The sequence below is a fragment of the Carassius auratus genome, chromosome 31 (genome assembly GCF_003368295.1).
Source record: "Carassius auratus strain Wakin chromosome 31, ASM336829v1, whole genome shotgun sequence".
Classification (NCBI taxonomy): Eukaryota; Metazoa; Chordata; class Actinopteri; order Cypriniformes; family Cyprinidae; genus Carassius; species Carassius auratus.
This window is the reverse complement of record NC_039273.1, coordinates 10561240-10587345: the sequence shown is the minus strand read 5'-3', so window position 1 is coordinate 10587345 and position 26106 is coordinate 10561240. Positions and strand designations below refer to the sequence as shown.

The 26106-nt window shown below is 35.0% G+C and overlaps 1 protein-coding gene across 1 annotated transcript; it reads right to left on the bottom strand.

Annotated features, from left to right (window-relative positions):
- Nucleotides 1–1932: 1932 nt before the first annotated feature.
- adcyap1r1b (adenylate cyclase activating polypeptide 1b (pituitary) receptor type I) lies at nt 1933–24761 on the bottom strand. The gene is made up of 14 exons (XM_026213541.1): nt 24373–24761; nt 17122–17288; nt 11875–11971; nt 7082–7192; nt 6629–6729; nt 6332–6429; nt 5772–5904; nt 5200–5353; nt 4868–4928; nt 4716–4785; nt 4536–4627; nt 4273–4402; nt 3479–3520; nt 1933–2892 (listed from the first exon to the last, which is right to left on the bottom strand). The coding sequence occupies exons 2-14, from the start codon at nt 17179–17181 to the stop codon at nt 2704–2706; spliced, it is 1338 nt and encodes a 445-aa protein (XP_026069326.1). The 5' UTR covers nt 17182–17288; nt 24373–24761; the 3' UTR covers nt 1933–2703.
- Nucleotides 24762–26106: the final 1345 nt, after the last annotated feature.

Below are 26106 nucleotides of genomic sequence, written 5' to 3'. Positions count from 1 at the left end.
TGACCAAGTACAACATGTTCCTGGACCAATATCCTTGTTGATCCTGGAAAAACACTCCAATCAACCAATCAGAATTTAGATAAAACTTTTCAGGAAATATCATCTGTTTTAGGCTTACAATCAGGGTTAGGTGCTTCTACACCCTTGTTAATCAGCTATCATTTCCCACTGATTTTAAGAATAAATTATGGGTAGGGTTGGGCTTAGAGATAGTGACTGGACTAAGTCTATATTTTTTGGACAATAATGTTGATCCAGGATCATCAGAAGATCTTATTCTACATTATAACTTGTGATACATGTTCACTTTGTATCTATATTCTAAGTCATTTGTAGTTTAAATGCGCAGTGGTGATTGCAGGCTCGTGCTGAAAGCTCAGTTATTTCTGTTGAATGTTGTATGAGGTATAAAATGTGCAGGCTTTCTAGTTAAGTTTCTGTGTAAAATCTGTGCCTGCACTGCAATCCCATGAATGAGAGGTATTAGAGAGGTGTTTGTTACGACCAAAGTGTATCATTTAAAAAGTTCTTAACCTATTATACAAAAAGCACAGTAATAATTCCCAGGATATAGCCTAATAAAAATAGCTAGTCATTATGTGTTTTCAAGAAAGTGCACATGCTTGTTGGTCCTACGGGTAAGACTTACTTATTTTTGTGATTGTGGTGTTCTCTTTTGAAACAATAATATTGCTGTACATCATTTGTAATATAACAAGCCACCCACTTTCTTTGTGTGCTTTAGCACTGAACGGATCACAGGAAATGCATGCATTGTTTAAGAGGAATATAGACAGCAATGCTAATAACTACACATGTAATCAAAATGATCACTAATGACGTAAAATGATCCATTTTTAAATAAAACCCTTAGGATATGTGAAACAGCTGCAAGTACAAACTCGTTTTTGTGTTATTTTGCGAGTACACTAAAAAGTATTACTACTTGTTTCTCTGCACACAATCAGTCTACAATGTATTGCTAAAGCTTGTTTACTTTATATTACTTTATCAGCTTGTTATAAGTGTCCTACAAGGAACTTTTTGAAACAGTTGTAGACACTAAACATTCCACTTAAAGTTAAATTAAAATGCTCAATAATTATTAAAAATAATCTATAATACAGTGTAATTTTAAATAAATATTGATCATATAAAACATTAACTTTTTTTGACCTTGTGCATCTTTTTTGCAGTTGTCGTTTGAAAAAACAAGGCATTTGTTGAAAAAGTAATGCTTCACAAAACAAAATGGATACAATTATTCTCCGTTTTTGGAAGTGGTTTTTCAAAGCAAATTACATATGACATTTTTTTCCCCCTTAGCATTACTGAAATTGAAGGCCTGTAGAAAGATACACCAAAGAAAAAGGAAACAAAACTAGCTTGAATTCTCTGAAGGCCTCTTGGTTTGCTGAAGCATAATAAAAGCACTTTCACAGAGTGGTGCAGTTATGTCTTGCAGTTTGTCTTTGTAAAACCAAACAGATGACTCTTTTGTGCAAAAAAGGCACTTTGAAGAAGCAGAAAACATCTTCAAATGAAGTGACATCAGTTGCAAAGACTTGCAAACTTGTACGGCAATTGACATCTTAAGGGGTCAAATATAAATAAAGTGCACTATTTGTAAATGCTTTTATGACATGAAAATACAAAACGAGCAAAATATCAAATATGAGTCAGAAAAACGAAAAGAAATTGCTCGGCTTTTAACTGAGAAATTTAACTCATCACTCTTACAACTGTAAATTCACGGTGTGACAGCTAATAGTCATAGACATGTTTTGGGGAGGAATCAACATCCATATCACATGTCTATTACACCTCTATTACCCAGTATTACTGTATATTAACATGCCAAATATTGCGGCATGAGCTTTGATGTATTGTTGAATTCTTATTGACATTTTTTGAATTAGCAGCTGTTTAAAAAAATAGGAGCACATGAAGTACAAGAGGAATCCACTCGTGAAAACTATTTGAAACAGTAACTCACTGTTTTAATGAGGGTTCAAATGCTAGTTTTTCTCAATGTTAGTTTAAGAAGCGTCCACATTGCGCGTCATTGTCCTTAAACTTGATGTCTCTGCAGTCCATCATTCTACAATTACAACATTTGAAAATATTTACACATTAAATTACAGTACTATTAGGAATTGGGAATCAGTTAATCATTTAGCTCCATGTGTGAAAAATGTGGTTTCTTCTCCTTCAAAAATGACTCATGTCCCACATCCCATTGTGGTGAGGCCGGCTTCTGTCTTCATCCTGTTTGACAATGCTTTGACGATAAAATGTTGAGAATCTCGAACTGTCACATATCTTGACAGCACAGAAATGAGAACATGAGACAATCATGTGATGTTGACATGTACAAAACTATCCACCTTGTTCACAACCTTTAGCTTTCTGGATGAAAACATCCTAAATACTAGATTGCTATGGATTCATTATTTCCCCTTGACCTGTAATTCCTTTCAGTTCAGATCAAATCTGATTCATCCACAAGTGCACATCAAAAGTATCTATGTTTGCTTTGCACACAATAGACCAATCGTTGTGAGCTCCTCAAAGTTCCATAGCAAACGCCTGTCATCTATGAATGGTTGACAGATATTACAGCTTCAACCGACACAACGGTCAGAAGTTATTTTGTAGCTCTGGTTCTGAGGAGCTTGGCCTTCAGTGTGCTCATCTGAGTGCTCATGTGGCCGGTGTTTCAGCCTGCAGGCCGGACATGCGGATCTGTGAGCTGCTCTTGCTGAGGATGGAGAGCTGTGTGCCCCCATTCACACCACTGCTGGCCAGGGACGGATGCCTGTGCTTTATGTCCACCGCAAAGTACCGGTTCACCGTCCAGCTTCGCCATTTTCGTTTGATTTCTGACTGCACCTTTGGGGAGAAACTTCAGTGGGTTATTAAGCTGACTGGATCCTACAAGAAGAGATCTGCAGATCTCTTTCCATGCTGGTCATGGACGAGCCTGAATTTAAAATCCAGCTGGTTAATAATTTACGTGTAAGGTTGATGTAATGAGCACTGTAATGAGAAAGGGCCTCCAGAGACATTGCTTTATGCAAATAGAATCCAATTGCAATGTTTTACTAGATGGAATTTATAATAATAAAATCAGATTTTCTTAAAACCAAAACATAAAAAAAAAGTAAAATTAAAATATGCATTTGCATTTATGTTTTTAACAGATGATTTTATCTAAAACTGTTACTGTTACTGAAAATGTTTTTCAAGTAGCTAAAAATTATACATATATTTTTCATTACATTCCTCACTTGCTATAACATTTTAAAGTGTTTTTCTTAGAAAAAACAAAAAAAATAATAATAAAAAATGCATTGTAAATATATCTTGATTTTTCCAATAGGAGTCCATTAGTTAATGTGGAAACTGGGTTTTGTTTTCTCCCATAACCAAGCTACAGGCATTATTTATCTTTTTTAATAACACTTAAAGGACTTACCTCTCCATTAAGAAAGCAGTAAAGAACAGCTACTACAAAACCCTGAGAAGAAAAATGGAAATTGTAAAAACAGTTGGTTATGCAAAATGAACCATTTTTATAATATTGCTTAAGATATGAATGATATCTAAATATAATATATTGGATAAATAAAGGTGGAATAACTAATACTTTCAATTCAAATGGACAATGACATGAAAATAATACAGTACACACCTAAAAATAACAAATAGACTGCATGCATTACAGTACACAAAATATACACTAAATAAATAAATAGATAAAGTGTAGTGTTAGTTCTGCCAGGTCACATGACTAAAGCTTGCATCACCTGACTCTCAGCTGATCCACGTCTGCCTAAGAATACAACGTCTATCAAAGCATTCCTATGTAAGGTATATTCAGTTTTATTCAGCAGCTTTATCACTTGCTCAGGAACAAATTACCCTTCTCCATCCCAAACTCCACCTTCCATCACAGTCAGGAATCGGCTTTCTGATACTCCTAATTGAATCAACTCCCTTTATCCTTAATAATGTTTTTACACTGAAATGTCATTAAGAACATTAATAATGTCTTCTGTTCGGTTTACTGTTCGGGTTATTGCTGCTTATTTCCTGACAGGCTGCATGGATGGGCAGGGAGTTTTTGCCCAGAAAAGGACCATACAGCCAATCCAAACTGCATGCTAAGTGTCAATCATCTTTAATGATAGAAGTCCTGACAGAAATGAAGTTGCCTTTTGTACAAATATTTTAAGTTTAAAATATGAGAAGACAAAAGGTGACTTCTACCTGAAAAGAACCAAGACCAAGTTCAAACACAAGTCTTTCTCTTTTGCTGACATCTTCTGGTGTGAATGCAAACACGGTATAGTGAATTCCAAACAGAGGAATGAGGAGAAGAGTGGAGCGGGCCAGACGTCTGTCAATCACACAACACCCCAGTCATGTCATAAAAAAGACTGCACATCTCGAAAGTAATGGTATAAATCTGTGTATGTGTATTTGTAAGTATATTTTTAATGTATGTGTATGTGTATGTGTATATGACTAACAGATAAATGCTGGACTCATTCCCTCCAATATCGGGAGACTGCAACTTCTGCACCAGGATTATAATGATGCCAATAAAGAGTATAAAGTTGATCTGAGAGTAAAAAAAAGACAAGATAATAATGCAATAGCTTAATATTACAGTCAAAAGTTTTTTGAGATAGAAGATGCACTTTCCGTACCATGATCGAGGCGAGAACAGGACCCTTGATCACCCACCAGATGGCAGCATGGTCATTAATATCCCAGCAACTGCAGGCAATGCCAGACATTTATCAGATTTAAATGTTATTTTTTTTCATTTAATAAAATATTAATTATATATATATCTTACCCAATGTTATCAAAATGAGCTCTTAAGACTGCCCAGACAGCCACACATATTGTCGGGGTACCTGGGAAAACATGGGCAATTTAAATAAATATATCAATAACGTTTTTTACATGATTGCAACTTGTATGTGTGTGTGTGTGCACTTTGTGTATTTTACATATTGCATGCATACATATTTTATATTTTTACACATTTGAATTAATTTTATATATATATATATATATATATATATATATATATATATATATATATATATATATATATATATATATATATATATATTTATCTCATTATTAATTTTACTATATAAGCTATAATATCCCTTGTCTTACCCCATCCAATAATGGTGTACCAGTAAAAGTATCTTTTCTCAGGAAAGAATGTCTCAACAAGAAGTGTAAAGAGATATAAGCCCTCGATGAACAGCCAGAAGTAGTTTGACAAAACAAAATAATGAAAAAATACCATCACTGCTTTACACTCCACCTGCAAAAAGTAAAAAAAAACATGGAGTGAATTTCACATTATCAGAATGTTTATTTGATTTTGATTAACTAAAGCATAATTTACATTTACATAATCTCACTGGACAGGTTTGGAATTACACAAGGGTGAGAAAATGGTACCAAAATGTTCATTTCTGAATCAACTATCCCTTTAAATGGGAGCACATTCAAAGCACATTTAGCTAGTTGGCCAAGCAAAAAGCAACTGTGAGGTGACTACAGAGACCTCATTATCTGAAGCAAATTAAAGCACATTACAGCAACACAAACGTATCATTCTGAGACTAATTCCTTCCTCAAAGAAATGACATGGGCAACCCGGGATGTTAATGGGCCCATCACCATGACTGCCCGGGTATTTTGTGTGTGATGTGAAGGAGAGAGAGACTGAGACTCACAGTGTGTATAAAGCAATGGTCGCTGTCCTCCTCTGCATATAAAATGCCGTCTTTAATGAAGACTGAGATGGCCCTCAGGATGAAGGACACAAACAAGTTCATATGAATGAAATTCCTGGTGCAATGTAGCTTCCTGAGGGTAAGGCCAACCACAATAATGAAATATTAGATAAAACATAACACAATTGCATCCTATATATCTTATTCAAAAGTTTTGATTTTTTTTTTAAAAGAAAACCTTTGATGCTTACCAAACTTCCAATCAATTGATCATAAAATATATTAGATAATAAGACTATAAAATTATCGATTTTAATATATTTTGCATTTGATTCCTGTATATTTGTAATTAATAAAATTTGAAATGTAATTCTAATATGCTGAGTTTATAAGTTTACTTTACAATTGCGTATCCAAATGCCTGATGTCTCTCTAATACAGATGCGCAGGTGTTTTTCTAAACACTTCACTCAGATAAATGTGTCCATATAGTTTCCTCTGGAGCTTAAGAGTCGAATGAATGCTCATGGCCTCTTTCTTGAGCCAGGTTGACCTCTCACCTGAACCTGCAGAGAATGACCATGGCAGTGGTGAGAGACACCAGTGAGGTGCTGTAGCCCACAGTATACAAAGCCTTCATTGACACATAATACATGTCCTGCAAACAAAAAGAAGAAGTGCTAATTATTGTCAAGCTAATTCAAACACTACAGTAAACGATAAAGCCCACCTGTCTATGATGAATATGCACTTAACACAGATACATTTCTTTAGATATTTTGGAGGCTGAAAGACTTTAGGAATCATCTAAAGACATACAGAAGGAACAGAAAGCAGAAAAGGTGAAGGGCACTTACTGGACTTGTTCCATTCTCATTAAAAGGGCAAACATCAACGTAGTGAGGGAACATCTCTGACCAGCCATCCTCAGTGCAGTTACGACTCACCTTACCAAACTCTACAAAGGGCGCAAAAATCCAACATATTGAATGAAAAAACTCTAAGAGATAAATAAGAGCCAAACGATAATAAAATCAAATAAACATTATTAACAAGCTGCGTTATTTTTAAATAAATCTAAAACTATAAAATTGTTTCCATTATTATTATTTTTTTTTATGTGGTTGCTAAGGTTCTGAGTGCAGTGGATTGTTATGGGGTTGCTAGGGTGTTCTAGTCTTTATGGCTCTATAATTATTATTTATAGAGAAGGATTGATTCCCAGGCAAAGAAAAAAAAAAGTTTCTCATTACTAAATATCATATCTACTCAGTAAGCCACACAATTTGAGCTATTGTTCATGTACTCACCATCATTTTCCTCACTCATGACCTCAAATAGCTCAGGACAGGGCATCCACACCACTTGACCAATTTTCGCTGGCTGCCAGCAGGTGAGGTTGTCCCACATCCATCGGCAGACTAGACGAATAAACAATAAATAATAAATAATATCATATCATAGAAAAATATCAAAGCTTTACATCTCTACCTAGCCAACTACAACAAGAAACCCTATATTGAAATGTAATATATGACATATGTTGCTCTTTTATCAAGAATGATATTGCCATGTTACCTATAATGCAATATATAGTTTTCACATTTGTACATAAGTACATAATTATATATAGCAATCAGATAAGGCAACAATATTATGTATCAAAGTGTTTATATATATATATATATATATATATATATATATATATATATATATATATATATATATATATATATATATACATGTCTGCTTTTATATTAACTTGCATAAAATCCAAATGTTTTGATGGGCATATTTGGAAATTGTGTACATGTACATAGGCCTACAGTATATTGCAGTATATTACATTTGTGTAATATACTTAATAACTATTGTAATTGAAAAAAAAAAAAGAAAAAACTTAAAATATAGAACTTGGGCTTAGGCTTAGGATCTCAACATTAAAGTTTTGTGGTAACGCTGCCTCTGAACTAGTTTTTATTGGGGTATTTAAAGAAACAGCCTAGTTTAAGATATATTTAGGTGTTCTACTTGACAGCCATTCCTATGATTTAGTGAAAATCGGTGCAAATCGACAAAAATAGGCTTCCATCTGCTTCAATAAGGCAATAGAGTGTAGGAATTCAATCAAAACAATGCCATGTAATTTTTGAATATAAAATATTGTATTTGCGTTTAAGGAATATGCTCAAACTCAGTTATTACATTTTAATAAATATTTATTTTTAATTAAATAATAATAAATCTTCAATAAATCCCTCTGGTGATGACGTATTCAGCGGCAAAGGAGACTTTCAAAGTAAACTAACCATGTGATGCTAAAGCATCTTATCATCTCCATCAAGGGTTAAGGATCCAGCGAGAGATAGTAAAGAGAGCAAGTGTGTGTGTGTGTGTGTGGGTGTGTGTGTGTGTGTGTGTGTGTGTGTGTTGATCTCAGATCTTGATTTACATGAGCAGACCAGCATCTGCCAGCTGTGTTTTTCCTCTGCTCTCAGCCCCCTCAAATTTTAGAATGTTTTTACAGTGCTTGCAAAATATTACCCAGATTTTCTTGCAAAGACTTCATTAAAACAACTAACAATATATTTTATCTAGTGGCTTCACAGTTAGTATTAGAGATTTTCTTTCTGAAGTCCGTTTGCATTCTTACATTCTTATTAGCAGGCTCATACAGAACACTCTTTCCTGCAACCCAATAAATCACCCAAGTGTACACTTTAAATTACATGCATAAATTCAAATAACGTAATGTTGACATTTTCTTCTTGGTGGTCTGTTCGTAAATGTCAAACATTTATATTAACAAAAGGCCAAAGGAGTGTTTTAAATACTGTTTTCAAGCCAGACACTCAAACATCTTGTCTCTTAAATTATAACAACCTGCAACAAAGGCACAACAATGCTTTCAACATTTAAAATTAATAGTTCGACTGGATTGTTTCATTTTGGTTTATATCTAACATTTTTTGTACTTTCAAAATAAATGAATAAATAATGTTCTAGAATTCTAGAATGTTTAGGATGGAATTATCTATTCCAAATCCTTAAGCATCCTTTCATTTAAAACAGGAATAGTAAACCGTATTCAAGCATAGAACCCTTTGTAGGACCCCATGTATACAGAATGATAAATTATATCAATAACAACCTGTAATTCAAATAATTGCAATAATAATAATAATAATAATAATTAACTTCATGAATAATTTCAGAAGTTTTAAAGGGGTCATATGATGTTGCCAAAAATTAACATTATTTTGTGTATTTGATAATTTAATGTGTTTATGTTGTCTAAGGTAAAAAAAAAAAAAAAAAAAAAAAAAAAAAAAACTTATTTTCCACATGATGTACATTATTGTTGCTCCCTTATGCCCCGCCTTCTGAAACACATCTAACCACACCTAACACACCTAACCCTAACGTCATTTTTTAAAAAGCTCATCGGTCTGAAAAGCGAGGTGTGCTCTGATTGGCCAGCTATCCAGTGCCTTGTGATTGGCCGAATGCCTCAAACGTGTGACGGAAATGTTACGCCCCTTGTCATACTGTGATGCGTGTCCCGGACAGATCACCGGTGCTACAAGACAAAATCAATAAAACCCATTACAAATGAGGCATTTGTTGCATCCAGTGGGGACATAATTATGGATTCTAATGACTTGTACTGTGTTTTTACGCATTACGTTGCATCACGCCACTTAAACAAAACCATGTCTGCATTTGTAATTGGACAAACGACAAGCACCACACTAATGTTACACTGCTCAAAACTCGCCTTTGAATCATCAGTGGCAAATCCTTTACATATGTACATGTTCATACAGACTGTGAGTCAGAACAGCCAGCATTGCAGTCTTCTCTAGCAGGATCAGGAAACAGTCCTCCATGAAATGCACTGCACACATCTCAATATTTGGGTTCTGTAACAGTGTTGTAAATACAGCTTAACCACTGATTTCCAGTTGTGTCCTGTTTGGGAAAGCCAAACAAAGTATTTTTGCTTTTACAACTAAATTTGGGCAGTGTTATGCAAATCTTCCCACACAGTGACGTAGAGATGTGGGGGCGTGTTTAAATGAGCCATTTTACAAAGGTGTGGTAGACGTACATTTTATAAAGAATATCTCTTTGGGTTTGACACTTTAGTTTTTGCAACTTTACAGATCTTCTTTATGCACCAAGAGCTTGTAACACTCCAAAGAGAAAGTATAACTTGAAATCATATCATATGACCCCTTTACATTAATGTTCTTCAATATGAATTTACAGTGCATGACATTTCTAGTAATTAGTGATTACTTTTTCTTATTTTTTCTCACAAACAGCAATTTCTAACGGATAAAATATTTTAGTCCTTGACATATTCATTATAAAAATGTGAAAATATTTCAGTAATTTCCATGACGTTTGCAGGTCTTCAAGGTTTTCAAGACTATGAGAACCCTGGATCATAAATAAAAATAGCCTTTGAGAGAACAAAACATTTGCTTACATCTTGATTTTTAGCTTATTTAAAAATGTTTGGTTTTATTATAAATCTTTTTTAAGCCATCTTGCAACCCACTTTAGAACTGTGCTCAGGCCCCCTCGGCCCACTGCTTTAGTGGATGCAAAGATCATGCAGGGACCCCCATTACATACTGTGTAAAACTAGATGTGGCATTTTTAAGCCAAATTTATAATAGCATGTAATAGTACCATATTAATGATGCCATGCTAACATTCCTATTTATGTTTAACATACTTTTTTTTTTAGCTTTTAAATTAGCTTGGGATGAATAATCTGAATAATGAATAATGGATCTCTGGCAGGCGTATGCTTAAACAAAACATGTAGGACTTGTATCACTCAAGGGCTGCCACTGAGGAGCCGTTAAAGACCAACATCTGCCAAAGACTTTTTATAGTCTGTCATGTTAGGTATTTATTGTATATTTCAATCTCAATCTCATTTTTTTTTTCTGTAGCAGTGCCAAACACAGAATCAAAGCAGAAGCTTGTGGTTGAACAAACTCCAGAAGCTGAATAAAACCCATATAAAACAGCTGCAAAAATAAAATAAAATAAAATAAAATAATAAAAGGACCAAAAATAATACTACTACAAATTCCAAAGCCTTGTCTGTTTAGTTGGCCATAAGCTCTGCTATAGCACAGACCCAAGACAGTGTTTTTAATGTTAAATGAGTTATGAATTGACTTATGAACTTATGAATTATGACTACTTATGATAAAAATAAATAAATAAATAAAGATGAAGCAGTACAAATAGCTGCTGTAGCCCAAACCACAGAAAGTTTCCAGTAATCCTGTGCGTTGTGTGCTTTCTGCACTCATTTGCTTTAATGTTATATCCAATGTACATGTCCTTCCCCAGCTAACAGGTGACATTCTCAGAACTAACTTGACTTACATGTTGGCAAGGCTGTCTCAAAGTAACATTAATAGAACATTTGTTCAAAGTTATCTGGTTTTTAATAATGCTCTCAAAGTTATTTATGCATTGTTGATTCTTTGAAAATGTTTTAGTTTTATGTTTATCTTACATATTTTTAAACGTTACTTCTTGTTTCAGAACATGCAGAGAACATTCAAAAGTAGCATTCTATAATATTTGAAAATCGTTCTTTAAGCATATTTAGCTGGGCCACCCCCTAAGTTTCGGCGTATAGCCTAAAACTACGGGTAGCTCTAGTTTCATGCTAACGCTTCAATCCATTCCCTAAGGACAGCTCTTGCCAAATCAAAATGTCAGCATTTCATTACTGTATGTGATTGTGACTGTCCAAAGGATTAAGATCAATGCCACATGCAGACAGCAATAGACAACATACCCCCCCCCCCCCCCCCCCCACATACACACACAAACACAAGGTCTTATATTCTCCAGCTTAGTCTGAAAGCTTTGGGCTTAATTTCATCGCATATTTATTTCTGATCACTTTTAAAATTCCTAATCTAACTTTAAACTAATTTTAAAACTTATTTTAAATGTTTCTTATTATAAACATCTGCAAGCATGCTATATTTAGATGACTCAAACAGCAGTCTCTGGTAAATCTACAGCTGCACTTTACAGTTAAACAGTTTACAGTTCTTACCCAGTTCAGGTTCACTGCTATGGTCATCCATGGCTATCCTTTCCATGCACTTCTCTTTCTCTAACTGAATGACACAGTCTGGACGCATGCAGTAGATCTGAAAGATACAGTATGAGGAAGAGTGAAATGTTAGACACAACAGCTGTTTATGTAGAAAATGTTTGTTCACACAGCAATGAAGCACCAAAAATACTGTTTTGGTTGTGAGTCCAGAACATTTCTGAGTGTGGGTTTGCTTATAGAATGCTGCTGTCACTTTCTTAAAGAAATAGCTCACACAAAATAAAGATGTGCTTAAAATGTACTCACCCTCAGGCCATCCAAGTTTTCAAGATCATTTAACATCTTGTGAAGTAAAAAGCTATGTGTTTGTAAAAAACAAATCTACTCATAAAGGCATTTTAATCACCGTTGTTTGAACTTTCATTCTGACAGCACCCATTCACTGCAGAGGAAGTTATGTAACGCAAAATTTTTCTACATCTGTTCTGATGAAGAACAAACTTAGGGTTAGGGTTAGGCATATATTGATGATTCTTCACTGTGATTTGTCATGTTGTTTTAAATACAATGGAGTTTGAATACAATGTTGATGCCTGATGAAGATCATACGATCGAAACGTTGCTATTAAAGAATTTATTTTATTGTTTTGCAAGTTGATAGTGTGGGGGATTTTCTTGTTTTCTCATATTTTGACTATATCAGTCTTTTTTCCTACGCACCTATCTATGACCTACAGGTGTGCGACGCTAATTGATCATGCAAGGAGATAAACAAAATGTTCATATAAACTCCTGCCCACTCCTAGCAGGTCTTGAATATTGCTTTTCTTAATGTTAAACAGTTTTCAAATAAAGAAAATATTACATACACCCACACTCAGCACACAAGACATTAAATATCTTCAGCCCAGGGTGGAATGACATTCTGAGCCAATTTAAACGCTTGCTCCTTCTTATCTCTCCCACTCAGTGTGCGCTTTAAACAATCGCTCCTTCCTGCTTCACGTATTACCAGGCCATTCATCTTATATCTTTGTAGAAAAACAAAATTGACTAATGTTCCACAGCATATATATTTCTTCACACAGAAAGTTGAGTTACCCTATCCAGGTGAACAGTTACATGAATTTTGTTGATATACTGTTATTGTCTGTATTGAGTACATCTTGACACTCAGATGTATCCTAGCTTTATTAATGGATGTGAGCAAAGACTTGTTTGTTGCCGTCAACTAGGTTACAGTTGTGTGTTTACAATCATAGTTAAGGCCTTTAATAAACCATGTTTAGAAATGTTTATGTATTAGAAATATGTTTGACAACCCTTTAAAAGCTTTGAGAAAACATAAAAGGTCAAAGTAAAATGTGAGAGAAAACGGATTTGCTTGTTAGATTAAATATAAAATATTAACACTTTTTTGGATGTATGAAAATGTTTCTTCAATGGAACAGATATGTAGAAATTCATTAAGGCATCCACAAAGATCCACTATTGCTTCTGGCCAGTTACAAGTACATAATCTATAATAATGTTTCTTCCAGTGAATCCGTCATCTTGTCGGAACCAGGAGAGAAATATGCAAAGACCAAGCTCTGTTTGAAAGCACAAACAGTTCTAAACAAATATGTTTTGATGTGAGAAGACAACATGTGATGGACTTTTTCACTAGAGTAAGTGCTCTTATTATGGACTTGGATTTTGGCTAGAAGCGACAGTTTAAAGTTAAAACACCTTAAAACACCCGGTGATTTCAACCAACTGAACATAGCCCTTGAACATCGAATTGAGGTTTGCCTCCTCTTGCACTTGAATGAAAAAATACATTGGATACAATCGGATGAGTATAATATTGGATGCATTTACTATTTCTAATTTACTAGCAGCTGCCGGTGTCCTTAATGCTAATCCAAGAAAATAAAAGAGAGAAAATCACTCACTGCTCTTGAAAGAATTACTTTGTAGTTTTAATAAGAACAAATCTATAGCCCTATTCGGACAGTAATTGTTTTTCAGGGGGGTGTAAGTGATTCTCCCCATTTACATGGGGTAGTTGGTGATTTTAATGCTGTCCAAATATAGGATGTCTGTGTTTTTCTCTCACCACCACCCACGTAAAAATCCCCTTTCCGAAATACTTTCTGTTTTTTGACAAACACCAAGGTTGTGTGGTCATTTATTTGCCGTCCGAAACCACATCTCTGAGTTTACGAGACTAAATCAATTCAAAATTCAGTGTCTTGAATTTTTTGAGCACTTGAGCACCATAAGGTAATGTTGTACTTCCGTGTAATTTGCATACACATTTATTTATGAAATTCTGTATTCAAGTATTTCGAAGAACAATACTTCATAACTATTGCACCACAGCAACTGGAAGCAGAAAGAGAAGGAAAGCACATAAACATTCTAAATGGGTCTTTATTATGGCAGCAGCAGGTATGAAATACAATTTTAACATTTGTATTATAAACAGATATATATCACGTATAATTATATAACTAACTATAGCTTGCATCTATTTTCCTATTTTTAAACAGGCGATTTAAATAAATAATAAATAATATATTATAAAATATGCTTAGAATAATACAAATACAATTGACATAATAAGTATTTTTAAATACATTTTACAAAATAAGAATACATTTGTAAATAAAATTAATTTTATTTACAGCAGACAATCATGTGACTGTTTACAGAGCTCGCTCCTCCACTGTGAATAAACCACCATCAGAATCCATGCGTTTTATCACTGAGGTCCATATGAGAAACAATTACTTATATTTAATGTATTCAGTGAAGACCATTTAATGCTATTTTACATTTGATTATTTGGTTTCTGTTCCTTAAATACCTACAAACCTAAACAACAAACACACATTGTTTAATTTCTATATTTGTTCTATTTATTTATTTGTACTATTTAGATGATTTCAAACAGGGCCCATAGGCACAACCTGCACCGGAGCCCCACGAACCCCAGCTAAGGCCCTTGATGTAATGATAAAGAAACAAACTCCAAACTCTTGGATGGCCTGAGGGTGAATAAATTCTCATTTCTCATTTTTGGTGAAATATGCTTTTAAACCTGAACAGATTCCCATGTTAAAAGAAAAATCCTTCATCAACAGAACTGCCTACAATGCACGATGGATATGAAATCGCATCATGAAAAATAATTAATAAACTAATCACTTTTGGAACCCTCCTTAATACTGCTGATTTGAGACCCCTGATACTCTGGTTAGTGTAATAAGTGGTCTCAGAGCACTGTGCTCCTTGAGTATAGCCTTGAAAACATGAGTAAAATGTTCTAAACATGAGCACCTGCATTAATATTCATAAGGGCTGTGTAAGCTCTCACCCCTCACCCTGACTGCATCACAAAGCTGATTTCCATCATAAAGAGACTATACGCAAATCACTCCTACATCATGACAGCAACACAAATATTCATACAAACAAGCAAATCCTTAAAACTAGTTCATTCTCAGTATGTTTCTTTCTTTCTTTTTTCTACACCCTTGCTTATTTTGCTGTCAATTTTTTTTTTGTCCTCTATATCTTTCTACACCATTAAGCCAGTCTTGCTGGCTTAAGTGTGGGTGTGGGAATGTCACATTGCATTTACACTCAGGTAAATGGAATGTGTGTGTGTGTGTGTGTGTGTGTGTGTGTGTGTGTGTGTGTGTGTGTGTGTGTGTGTGTGTGTGTGTGGTCTAATCAAGATTTATACTTCATCTGAATAAATAAGATTTATTTTTAAATTTGTTGCTTGTGTTTGGTGTTTTGTTTAGATTATATATATATTGTCATTTCAATGAGTTTATATAATTGAATTTTTGGGTCTTTAATCATTTGTTGATTATTATCAGTTTGCTTTTAGTTTTTGCATGTTTTTGAATCTGCTATTATCTTTCATTCAGCACTAATAAAATGCAAATATTTTTTTTCAACAGAAGTAACACTGTTCATCCTGTAATGGTCTTAATTCAAATTCCAACTGAGACAGAGCAGAAGTACAATCTTTTGAAAACATTTACTGCAGTGCCATGCACTGCCAGCTTTTTGAGTTAACATAAAGTAAAATAAAACAGCATGGCCTTTGTTGCTCGGAGTACTCATTGTACCATAACTGTTTTGGGTCTTGGGCAGTTTACATTTGGCCTGTCTTGTGCCAATGAGCATTAGATGCCAGGAACCATCTAAGTGCCAGTGTGTATGTGACGTAAATTGCCCTTGGACGTTTGTTTCTCCTCAGCTGGCGGTACAGACAGTAGACCAAAGAGAGAATGGTTCTTCATGTAAACAAAGAAGGCACTTCTCCCCTCAGTTATGAGAGGACACCATGTGTATAAAACCAGCAGTCATCCAGAAAATAATAAATGCCTCTAAATTTGACCTATTGTATGTGGATCATTTACAGATTCCAATAACAAGAGCAAGAGCATGACAAAGGACGTGCAGGGGTCTCTTTTTCTCCCCAATACCCCACCCCGTCATAACATTTCTCTCACGCTCACTCTCTCTCTTCCTCCTTCTCCAACACAATCTCTCTTTCCTTCGAACTTTTAATTCTCCTCTTCAGAATATTTATTTTCTGAAGCCTTAAGCTGCGGTAGGGAACTTTTGACGCTCTAGCGGTTAATAAACAGAACTGCTTGCGTCTTGCGGAAGAACATCGTAGCCGGAACTACTTCTCTCTGTTTATGTCTGGATGAAGAATCACAAAGGTACTGGGTTACTCCGCCGCGGTACCCCCGAGGCAATCTAAAATAGTCCGAATATAAACACTTATTATAGGTGCACCCTAGTGATTCAGGACAAGCCAAAAACACGGTTTGGAAAATGGATTCATGCTGTACTCGCTTATTATATACATTTTTCTACATTTTGAACACAAACAAAGTTACGGACCGCAGCTCTGATTGGTTATTTTTTACCGGGAGCGCATGACTTATGGCAAATGGCAATAGGACCACTGGGAGGAGCCAGAGGAGCTTGATTTTTTTCACAGATTATCTGTCTCAAATTCTACTGTCAGGACATATTGACAGGTTTAAAAAAATATGTACAGCACCTTTATATGTATACTAGGATGGTCTGTCTCCATTTTACAATTAGGAATGTATTGTGCTTTTCAATTCCATCATGTTTAAATCAGCGGTACTTTCATGCAATTCCAGCCCATTAATCCAATGGATTTGCCTTGTTTATATAAGATAAAATGTGCACATAGCTTACCAAAGGGGGTAGGATGAGTGCTACAAACAGGTGCTGACATTTTCTCACTGTGGAAGCCATTTTGTCTGGAGCACTGATGCGATTATTAGCAGAGGGGAACAACAAAGTGCTGGATGGTAAACAGGTACACTGGGAAAATGCTGCCGTTCTTCAAATCACCATCAGATCTGAAAAATAAATAAATAAATAAATAAATAAATAAATAAATAAATAAATAAATAATAATAATAATAATAATAATAATAATAAAATATATATACAGTTGCATCTCAGTAAATTAGAATGTCGTGGAAAAGTTCATTTATTTCAGTAATTCAACTCAAATTGTGAAACTTGTGTATTAAATAAATTCAGTGCATGCAGACTGAAGTAGTTCTTTGGTTCTTGTAATTGTGATGATTTTGGCTCACATTTACCAAAACCCCACCCATTCACTGTCTCAACAAATTAGAATATGATGACATGCCAATCAGCTAATCAACTCAAAACACCTGCAAAGGATTCCTACACAATCATGGGAAAGACTGGTGATCTGACAGTTGTCCAGAAGACAGTCATTGACACCCTTGACAAGGAGGGTAAGCCACAAACACTCATTGCCAAAGAAGCTGGCTGTTCACAGAGTGCTGTATCCAAGCATGTTAACAGCAAGTTGAGTGGAAGGAAAAAGTGTGGAAGAAAAAGATGCACAACCAACTGAAGCACAGCCTTATGAGGATTGTTAAGCAAAATCGATTCAAGAATTTGAGTAAACTTCACAAGGAATGAACTGAGGCTGGGGTCAAGGCATCAAGAGCCACCACACACAAACGTGTCAAGGAATTTGGATACAGCTGTAATATTCCTCTTGTTAAGCCACACCTGAACCACAGACAATGTCAGAGGTGACTTACCTGGGCTAACGAGAAGAAGAACTGGACTGTTGCCCAGTGGTCTAAAGTCCTTTTTTCAGATGAGAGCAAGTTTTGTATTTCATTTGGAAACCAAGGTCCTAGAGTCTTGAGGAAGGGTGTAGAAGCTCATAGCCCAAGTTGCTTGAAGTCCTGTGTTAAGTTTCCACAGTCTGTGATGATTGGGGGGGCAATGTTATCTGCTGGTGTTGGTCCATTGTGTTTTTTGAAAAGCAAAGTCACTGCACCCGTTTACCAAGTAATTTTGGAGCACTTCATGCTTCATTCTGCTGTTATGCTTTTTGAAGATGCTGATTTCATTTTCCAGCAGGATTTGGCACCTGCCCACAATGCCAAAAGTTGGTTAAATGACCATGGTGTTGGTGTGCTTGACTGACCAGCAAACTCACAAGACCTGAACCCCATAGAGAATCAATAGGCTATTGTCAAGAGGAAAATGAGAAACAAGAGACCAAAAAATGCAGATGAGCTAAAGGCCACTGTCAAAGATACCACCTCACGGTTCCACAAACTGATCACTTCCATGCCTCGCCGAATTGAGGCAGTAATTAAAGCAAAAGGAGCAAGAGGAGTACCAAGTACTGAGTACATATAAAGTAAATGAACATACTTTCCAGAAGGCCATCAATTCACTATTTTTTTTCTTTTGTTATTTTATGTATAGTGAGCCAAAATCATAACAATGAAAATATCCAAAGACTTAAACTACTTCAGTCTGTGTGCACTGAATTTATTTAATACACAAGTTTCACAGTTTGAGTGGAATTACTGAAATAAATGAACTTTTCCACGACATTCTAATTTATTGAGATGCACCTGTATATATATTTTTAAACCACTCATTACCACCACATAATGGTATTACACACATTCATTATTTGGGATGGTGGAAATTGAATTGTGGTGGAAATATTCATGATATAGAGATCGAAAAGGCTGGTTTCAACACACTCTATTGTAAATGCACAGTATTACATCATACATGGCCACCAACTACACTGACCACAAACAGTACATGTGTGTAGCGAAAACCATATAGGTCCTTTTATTATTAAGTTGTTTATCCAAAATAGCCGTACGATAGAGCACAGCCTTATGACGCAGCTCACTGTATTGCTAGAATAATTCCTGATTCAATTCTCTTCATCACAAGCACCAATCTCATGAAGGCAGGGGAAGGAAGGAGCTGTAGGGGAGACTTTGGTACACTTAAATGGGAGAATGAAAAAGATAAAGAGAGCATAAGTGTGATGGATGGATGGATACGTAGCTGGATGGAGGGCTGGAGGAAGAAAGAGTGAAACAGCTGCTCTGTAGCTCTCGCTGTAATTAGTGGGTATAATGAAGCTGACTGCCGGAGAACTCCCCCAGCAATTCCTCAAAATCACTGAGACATGCTAGACAAGGATGTTCGTTAAAAAAAAAAAAAAATACACAAAGAAGCGAAACAGACCAACCAACCTGTAACAAAACAGAGAGAGATGCTTACCAGTGCCAAAGCCATGTAAGGGTAAACTTTGTTCTTCTTACTCCCTGGATAAACAAATTCTAACTAAATGTCAAAACATCCAAAGAAATATAGGTGGGGAAAAATCGTTTTTTTTTTTTACAATGAATGTCGTCTCTAGGAAAGTGTAAATTTGAAAATGTATGTCTGTGCTGTGCATGTGTGTTTCCTCTGCCTTTGAAGTGTGAGTGTCAACATTTCAGAGTGTGTGCTCAAGCTATCAGAGACCACAGAGAGGCTGTATGCCTAAACACTTTTCCTTTGCACATTCTCCGGGGCACATTAGTCACAACAAATCCTTTCCACAAAAGGACATGTCTTCACAATTAGGTAAAACTGATTCTAATGACAGAACAAAATATAGGAGGTGGGCCATCCTGTATGAGGAACTGATAGGCAGGATTTTTTTTTACCAACGTGTTTGAGTAGTTGATATTTTGTCTAAACTGGCAAAATATTATGTGGAGTGTGTTAGCATTTAGAGGTCAAACCCTGCTACTGACAGCTTGGCTAGCTGAAGGGCATACTTCAGGGACAGGTGGCACTTCATAGCCTACAGTATGTGACAGATTTAGTGCCATTCCTTAAGCATTTTCCTGGCTTTGAGGTCTATGACATCCAATGTAATTTCACTACATTCTAGACTGAAATGGGATTTATTTTCACATACCATCGCAGAAGTAATGCGATTTAGTTTTGCATATGTGTAAATAATCATGATATTTTTATCTTTCTATCATTTTGTCTGCATTCTGTTGTGAATTCTTTTTCTTCTTTTTTTTTTTTTTTTGCTTATATCCTACCATTTAGAAGAAATGGGGTTGGTAAATATGCTATAGTAAATATTTTTTTTTAGTAAATGCCCACCCGGTCAGGATACATATATAAGATCAATAATACAATAAAATGGTAATATTAAAAGTTTTACAAAATGTAATTTATTCCTGTTATAGCAAAGCTGAACCTATTGATCTACTGAATCTACTGATGCCAAACTTGTAAATAATAGTGTAGGATTTTTATGTTCATTGGAAGTGTAGGTTTGTACTGGTTTTCATTTCAAATAGACAAGTCAAAGTCATCATATCTAATGTTGGGAAGAAAGACTTCTTATAATTGCTATTGAATTTGGCTTTTGCTAAACTTTTTATCCAAAAGATTACATTACTGAAACTCAAATTACAGAATTAAAAAAAAAAAAACTATTCTAAATAGGATGCCGGTGTAAACAAAAACAAGTCATGCCTGCTCTCCCCAACCTCTCGAGACCAGAGATCCATCCAAGGTTATTATCACACTCCAAATGACTTTGCAGAGGTAATAAGGCATGTCAGTCTGACCAGCTGACAACCATGGTTTTCACTGCCCCCAATAATATCTATTAACACACCCACAGCACAGAGACACCACAATGTTGCAATGTTCCAATATTGCTATATAGCTGTATTACATCTGCCCTGCTCCACTAGCTATTTGAGGTTAAAGTAATTTGTCCCGACACAATATATCCAGGTTTAGTGTGCAGAAAGAAAGAAAGAAAGAAAGAAAGAAAGAAAGAAAGAAAGAAAGAAAAGACCATAAATTACCAATATGCAGGGAACGAAAGGGATATGCATTGGATTTATTCATTTTCCTCCTTGAGGATGGATAAAATCTGTTGCACATGCATGAGATGGATCTCTGGCCATTCTACAAAAATGTGTGTTAATGCCAAACTAGGCTGACCAATAGTGAACTAAGTCACTAAAGTCTGCACAACTATATTTAGATTGTCATTTGCTGTTTGAAGAGGAAGGAGGGGGATTACCATTAACATATAGACACATTTCTCTCTTTAAAACACTGAGAGAATACATAGCATAAATCAGGAATTTGGCGTCCCTTTCTTTCTTCATTCTTTTCTCTCAGTACAAATCACAAGGTATTGCATGGGTTGACATCAATTACTGTGCCATGAGCCCCAAGGTATCAGAGTGATTAGTTATTATTAAAGAAGCACTGTAGTGTATGTGATACAAGCACAAATCATTTAAACAGGGTGTCAGTGGCTGAAAACAGGCTTGCGAAAACTGAATGTAGAATTTATGCCAAATGTCAAAAATGCTGAACACACAGGAAATAACGAGGTCATCAGAGTTGGCACTTAAACCTACATGGAGTAACCTAATTGTGTGTGTTTATGCCCATATCTGTTAGTGTGTCACAGTATGCAAGATGCACACATTACGATACAAACTAATGACACACTAATACTAACTAATTGTGTCTCACTACTGGATTTTGTAGGGTTAATTCTGTGAGTTCACCTACTCAAAGAAAATATGTTTACTTGTATATGTTTATTAACAATCAAAATATGTGACAATTTACTTAAAAATATTGTAATGTATGTACATTTATATTCAATAATAAACTTCATAATATACAAATGTAATTGTGACTATATCTCATACTGTGTGTGCATAATATTGTACTTTGTGTGCTTTACTACATTTTAAAACACACACACACACAGTGAGTAAACACATTTTTATAATATACCATCACACGCATTAGTTTATTTATTTGTCATTGCTTCGTTGTGCATGTTAATTATAAAATCATAAAAATGTGCTGCACAATCTTATAAACCAAGGACTTCAAAGTACAGCTGAAAATGTGTCTATGTACATTCTGATATTGAAAATAACAAAATGAGGTCAGCTATGATGAAACAAAATTATATGGGAATATACTTGAAAATATAATGCAATATATTAAATAATTTCCATCTATGGGAAACTGCTATTTATATGTAGCATATTTATCAACATACTGCAATATATGGAACACAAATTACTATATATTGATACATACAAAACATATACTGTAGCAGTGATAAAAAAAGTAAAAAAATATATATATCTGCACTACACTTTTACATGTAATGGCTTTACTACACAATTCATTAATTTCTCTTTTATGAGATGCATGGGTTTACATAAAGTTGTATACTTATCTGACTTTATTGTTTGTATATAGTTATACATTTTATATATGAAACCGCATGGAGTGTTTCATAAAGTGTTAGGTCTATTTATCGATGCGTACTATATGCAGACAATAAAGACCAATACTTTATGTAGTTTGAAAGTGATGCCATAATCAATTAAAATTTGTCTTAAATCAAGTGCAGAAAAGCCTGCAGTGCTAATATCCTGCCTCTTTATAAAAGGTGTTAAACTGGGATCTCAACTCAATATCAAACACATATAAACCTGTTCATCTGCAGTCCTTATATCATTAGAGGTGAGTGGTTGTAACTGAACACCATTTAATGTAGTGTAATTTTTAATGGTGCACTTGCAGAGGTCCATTAAAAACTGAACAGAGAGAAAAATTGTAAAACAGTTCATTTGCACATACACATGCAACAAAATAACGTGCTTTCAAAAGACACCAGAGAGCAACAAGAATAGAAATGAATACCGACATAACAGTTGCAGAGGCTCTGCAGTGGATATGTTATACTATCTAACACAAACAGGGAAAGGAAAGAGGAAGGAAGGAGAGAGACTGATCTCCTATTCACTGCAATCAAATCTTGTCAAAGGGTTGTTTATGCTGAGTTCATTTAAAATAGAGATCAACAAGTAATAATTACATAAATTATGCCTTTACTCAACAGTTTCAGAAATCACAACACAAGGGCTAGTAAACAAAAAAGCTGATTTAAAGATAAAAGGTGACTTCACACAGACTTCACACATTTGCAAATGTGTAAATATTTATTTTTATATAATGTAATGCATAATGTAAATTAAATATATTAATTATATTCATTTAGGAATAAACTATTCAGCAATGAGGTAAGAAAGGGGTAAAAATAAGACTGCTCATAATGTTAAGAATATATATATATATATATATATATATATATATATATATATATATATATATATATATATATATATATATATATATAATTCAACACACTGAATGCAATTTATATATACATATGTTAAGAATGTCTGCAATATCTGCAATAAATGAAATGGATATAAAGTAATAGATATCTACATTCCCTTATAAGTTGCTGCTGCCATTTTGTGGCATAATAGTTTGGGTGGTGGCTATAGCAATAAGGTTTCAACATAATTCATGTAGGGTGAATAAAGCCTTGTAAGTCATTGACCATTAATACATCAAAAACGTGAATAGGAAATCATCATAATACGGTGGATAAATTCTGGGATATGCTGAACTGTACAATAAAATCATTTATTGCCTAATAATACTTTAAGTTGTGTTCTATCATACAAGCTCTTTCTAACGTGTTTTAATAACAACATGTGCAGGAGCTCCATGACAGTGATCAGTTCTTTAAAAGGGGCGATGTTGCACGCTGATCGTGTGTGTGTGTGTGTGTGTGTGTGTGTGTGTGTGTGTGTGTGTGTGTGTGTGTGTGTGTGTGTGTGTGTTTTAATGCATTAGATTTTATTGTAAGGAATGCACATTGCACTAAACTGGTAAATGTAACAATGATTCATTCGTGCAAGCCGCACAACTCCCAGCTGTCTAACACACAATATATCGCAGACCGTCGTCAAATCACTCTCCACCCAACCCCATTAAATAGCATTTCGATCACCAAATTCGCATTAAACTGCATAAAAACTGACGTATAAAACGGAAGTATTCGCTCCACAATTCATCCATACTAGAGCTATTGATCCGTACTGCACATTCAATTTCAATACACATGCAGCAAAATGAATGAAATGCGTTTCGATACAGAATTCACTAATATGCCATAGCAAGAATGAATAGTATACAATGAATGATGAATCTTACTGTCCCAGTATGCAGATGGTCTCCCTAAAGGACGTGTCAACACGATGCAGAATGCAGTGTCTCGCGATGTTAGTCTCGGGCGTTGTAACTGCTGTGGCGCGCTGGTGCACAAACATTCCCTAAGACGCCCCGAAAAACTTCTGTGGACAAGTAGTATCTCTCTCTCTCTCTCTCTCTCTCTCTCTCCCTCTCAAAGATGAACGAGGGAACAAACGTCTAATTAAGGCAATGAATGCAAAATACACGCACATAAATATATAGAAAAGCCAGGGTTTGAGTTAAGGGATGTGACGTGTAAGTAATTCGCTATTCTCTGTATTGTTGTAACACTAATATCCACGCAGACTCACAATGATCCCTGATATGCGCTGCGCATTTAGATGATCACCTTCAACCACCCCCATCTCTCTCTTTCTCTCTCTCTCTCCACGGGTTTTTATTTTTATTTGTATTTTATTTTATTTTTTTAGAAAGCTCTACTAACAAATGTAGAAAATCAGAGGTCAAAGGACCAAATTTATTGGTAGATCTTTAAGATTCTTTTTTACTGCATAGGCCAAAAGTCAAAAGTCAAACACAAGTCGAGACGAGAACAGAATTAGTGTTCGCTTGACGAGGTAACCATAGCAACCTTTGCTGATCGCTGTTGATTTATTTAGGATCTTTCAGGCGGTGGTTTGAATACAACAGTTTGTGCCATTATTTATCTCTCTCTCTCTCTCTCTCTCTCACACACACACACACACACACACACACACACAAACACACACACGCATATGTACATAATTTAGTATGTAGTATTTTAATATATAGTAATTACTCTGAAAAAAAAAAATCTGGTGTGAAAACAACTTTCAGAAAGCATGTTTCTAAATTAATTAACAGCATTTAATACACATTGATTTAAACGTTTAACTGACTAAAATATAACTGTTTTGAAATAAGTAGGTAACTCTAGTAGGCAGAATCTGTGTTTTATTTACTACTAGAAGTCAGTGTATTTTGTTTAAAAAGATCTTTATTTATGCAAAGACAACTTGCCTGCTGTTGCACAAAACGAAACTCAACAAACTCTGCCCCTAAACTGATAGAAATAACTTAACGTTATAAGTTTACATCGACCCTCTAATAGCCCAGGCATTCTTGTCTGTAGAGACACTTCGTGTTAAGAGTAAAAAAGCATGACTGTCAATGCATTATCCTCCGTTCTGTACACGCTGATCAGTGAGTAAAAGGATTTCACTATTCAGCTCATGCTTGACCCACATCCGGGGACAGCTGCGGTGCAGTACAGCTACTCCAGAAAACGCATCAGGACCTTGGACAGCGGCCCATGGAACGTTTCATCGATTATGTTACGTCGCTCAGTGTTAGAAAAAAGGCCATAGTTAGTCAAATTCCAAATATTACCCATAGCTCCAACCCTCTCCCTAACCTTACCCCTATCCCACCTCAATAGCAGCAAAAGTGTTTTACAATACAATATGAACACAGTAAGTACATTGTACTTATTGTTTATGTAAGTACATAGTAGTTAAGGCCACCTAATATAAAGTGGGACCAAATTTTTTATTATTTTTTATGGTGTATAAAATACAGTCTGATGCAAGTCACTGTCAAATACTTAAATATTAAATAATCTAATCTAAATATTAAACATCTTCCAACTAAATTTTCCAATTTAATTCAAAATGATAAAAAAAAAATCGATGAACGGATTGTAGACTAACATTG

Coding starts and splice junctions, on each gene's coding strand:
- adcyap1r1b (XM_026213541.1), bottom strand. CDS start 17,181: ATGGCTTCCACAGTGAGAAAATGTCAGCACCTGTTTGTAGCACTCATC. Junction 11,972..17,121: donor CACTCATCCTACCCCCTTTG/GTAAGCTATGTG, acceptor TGTATCTTTCAG/ATCTACTGCATGCGTCCAGA. Junction 4,628..4,715: donor CTGTTCTCGCCTCGATCATG/GTACGGAAAGTG, acceptor TTTTACTCTCAG/ATCAACTTTATACTCTTTAT.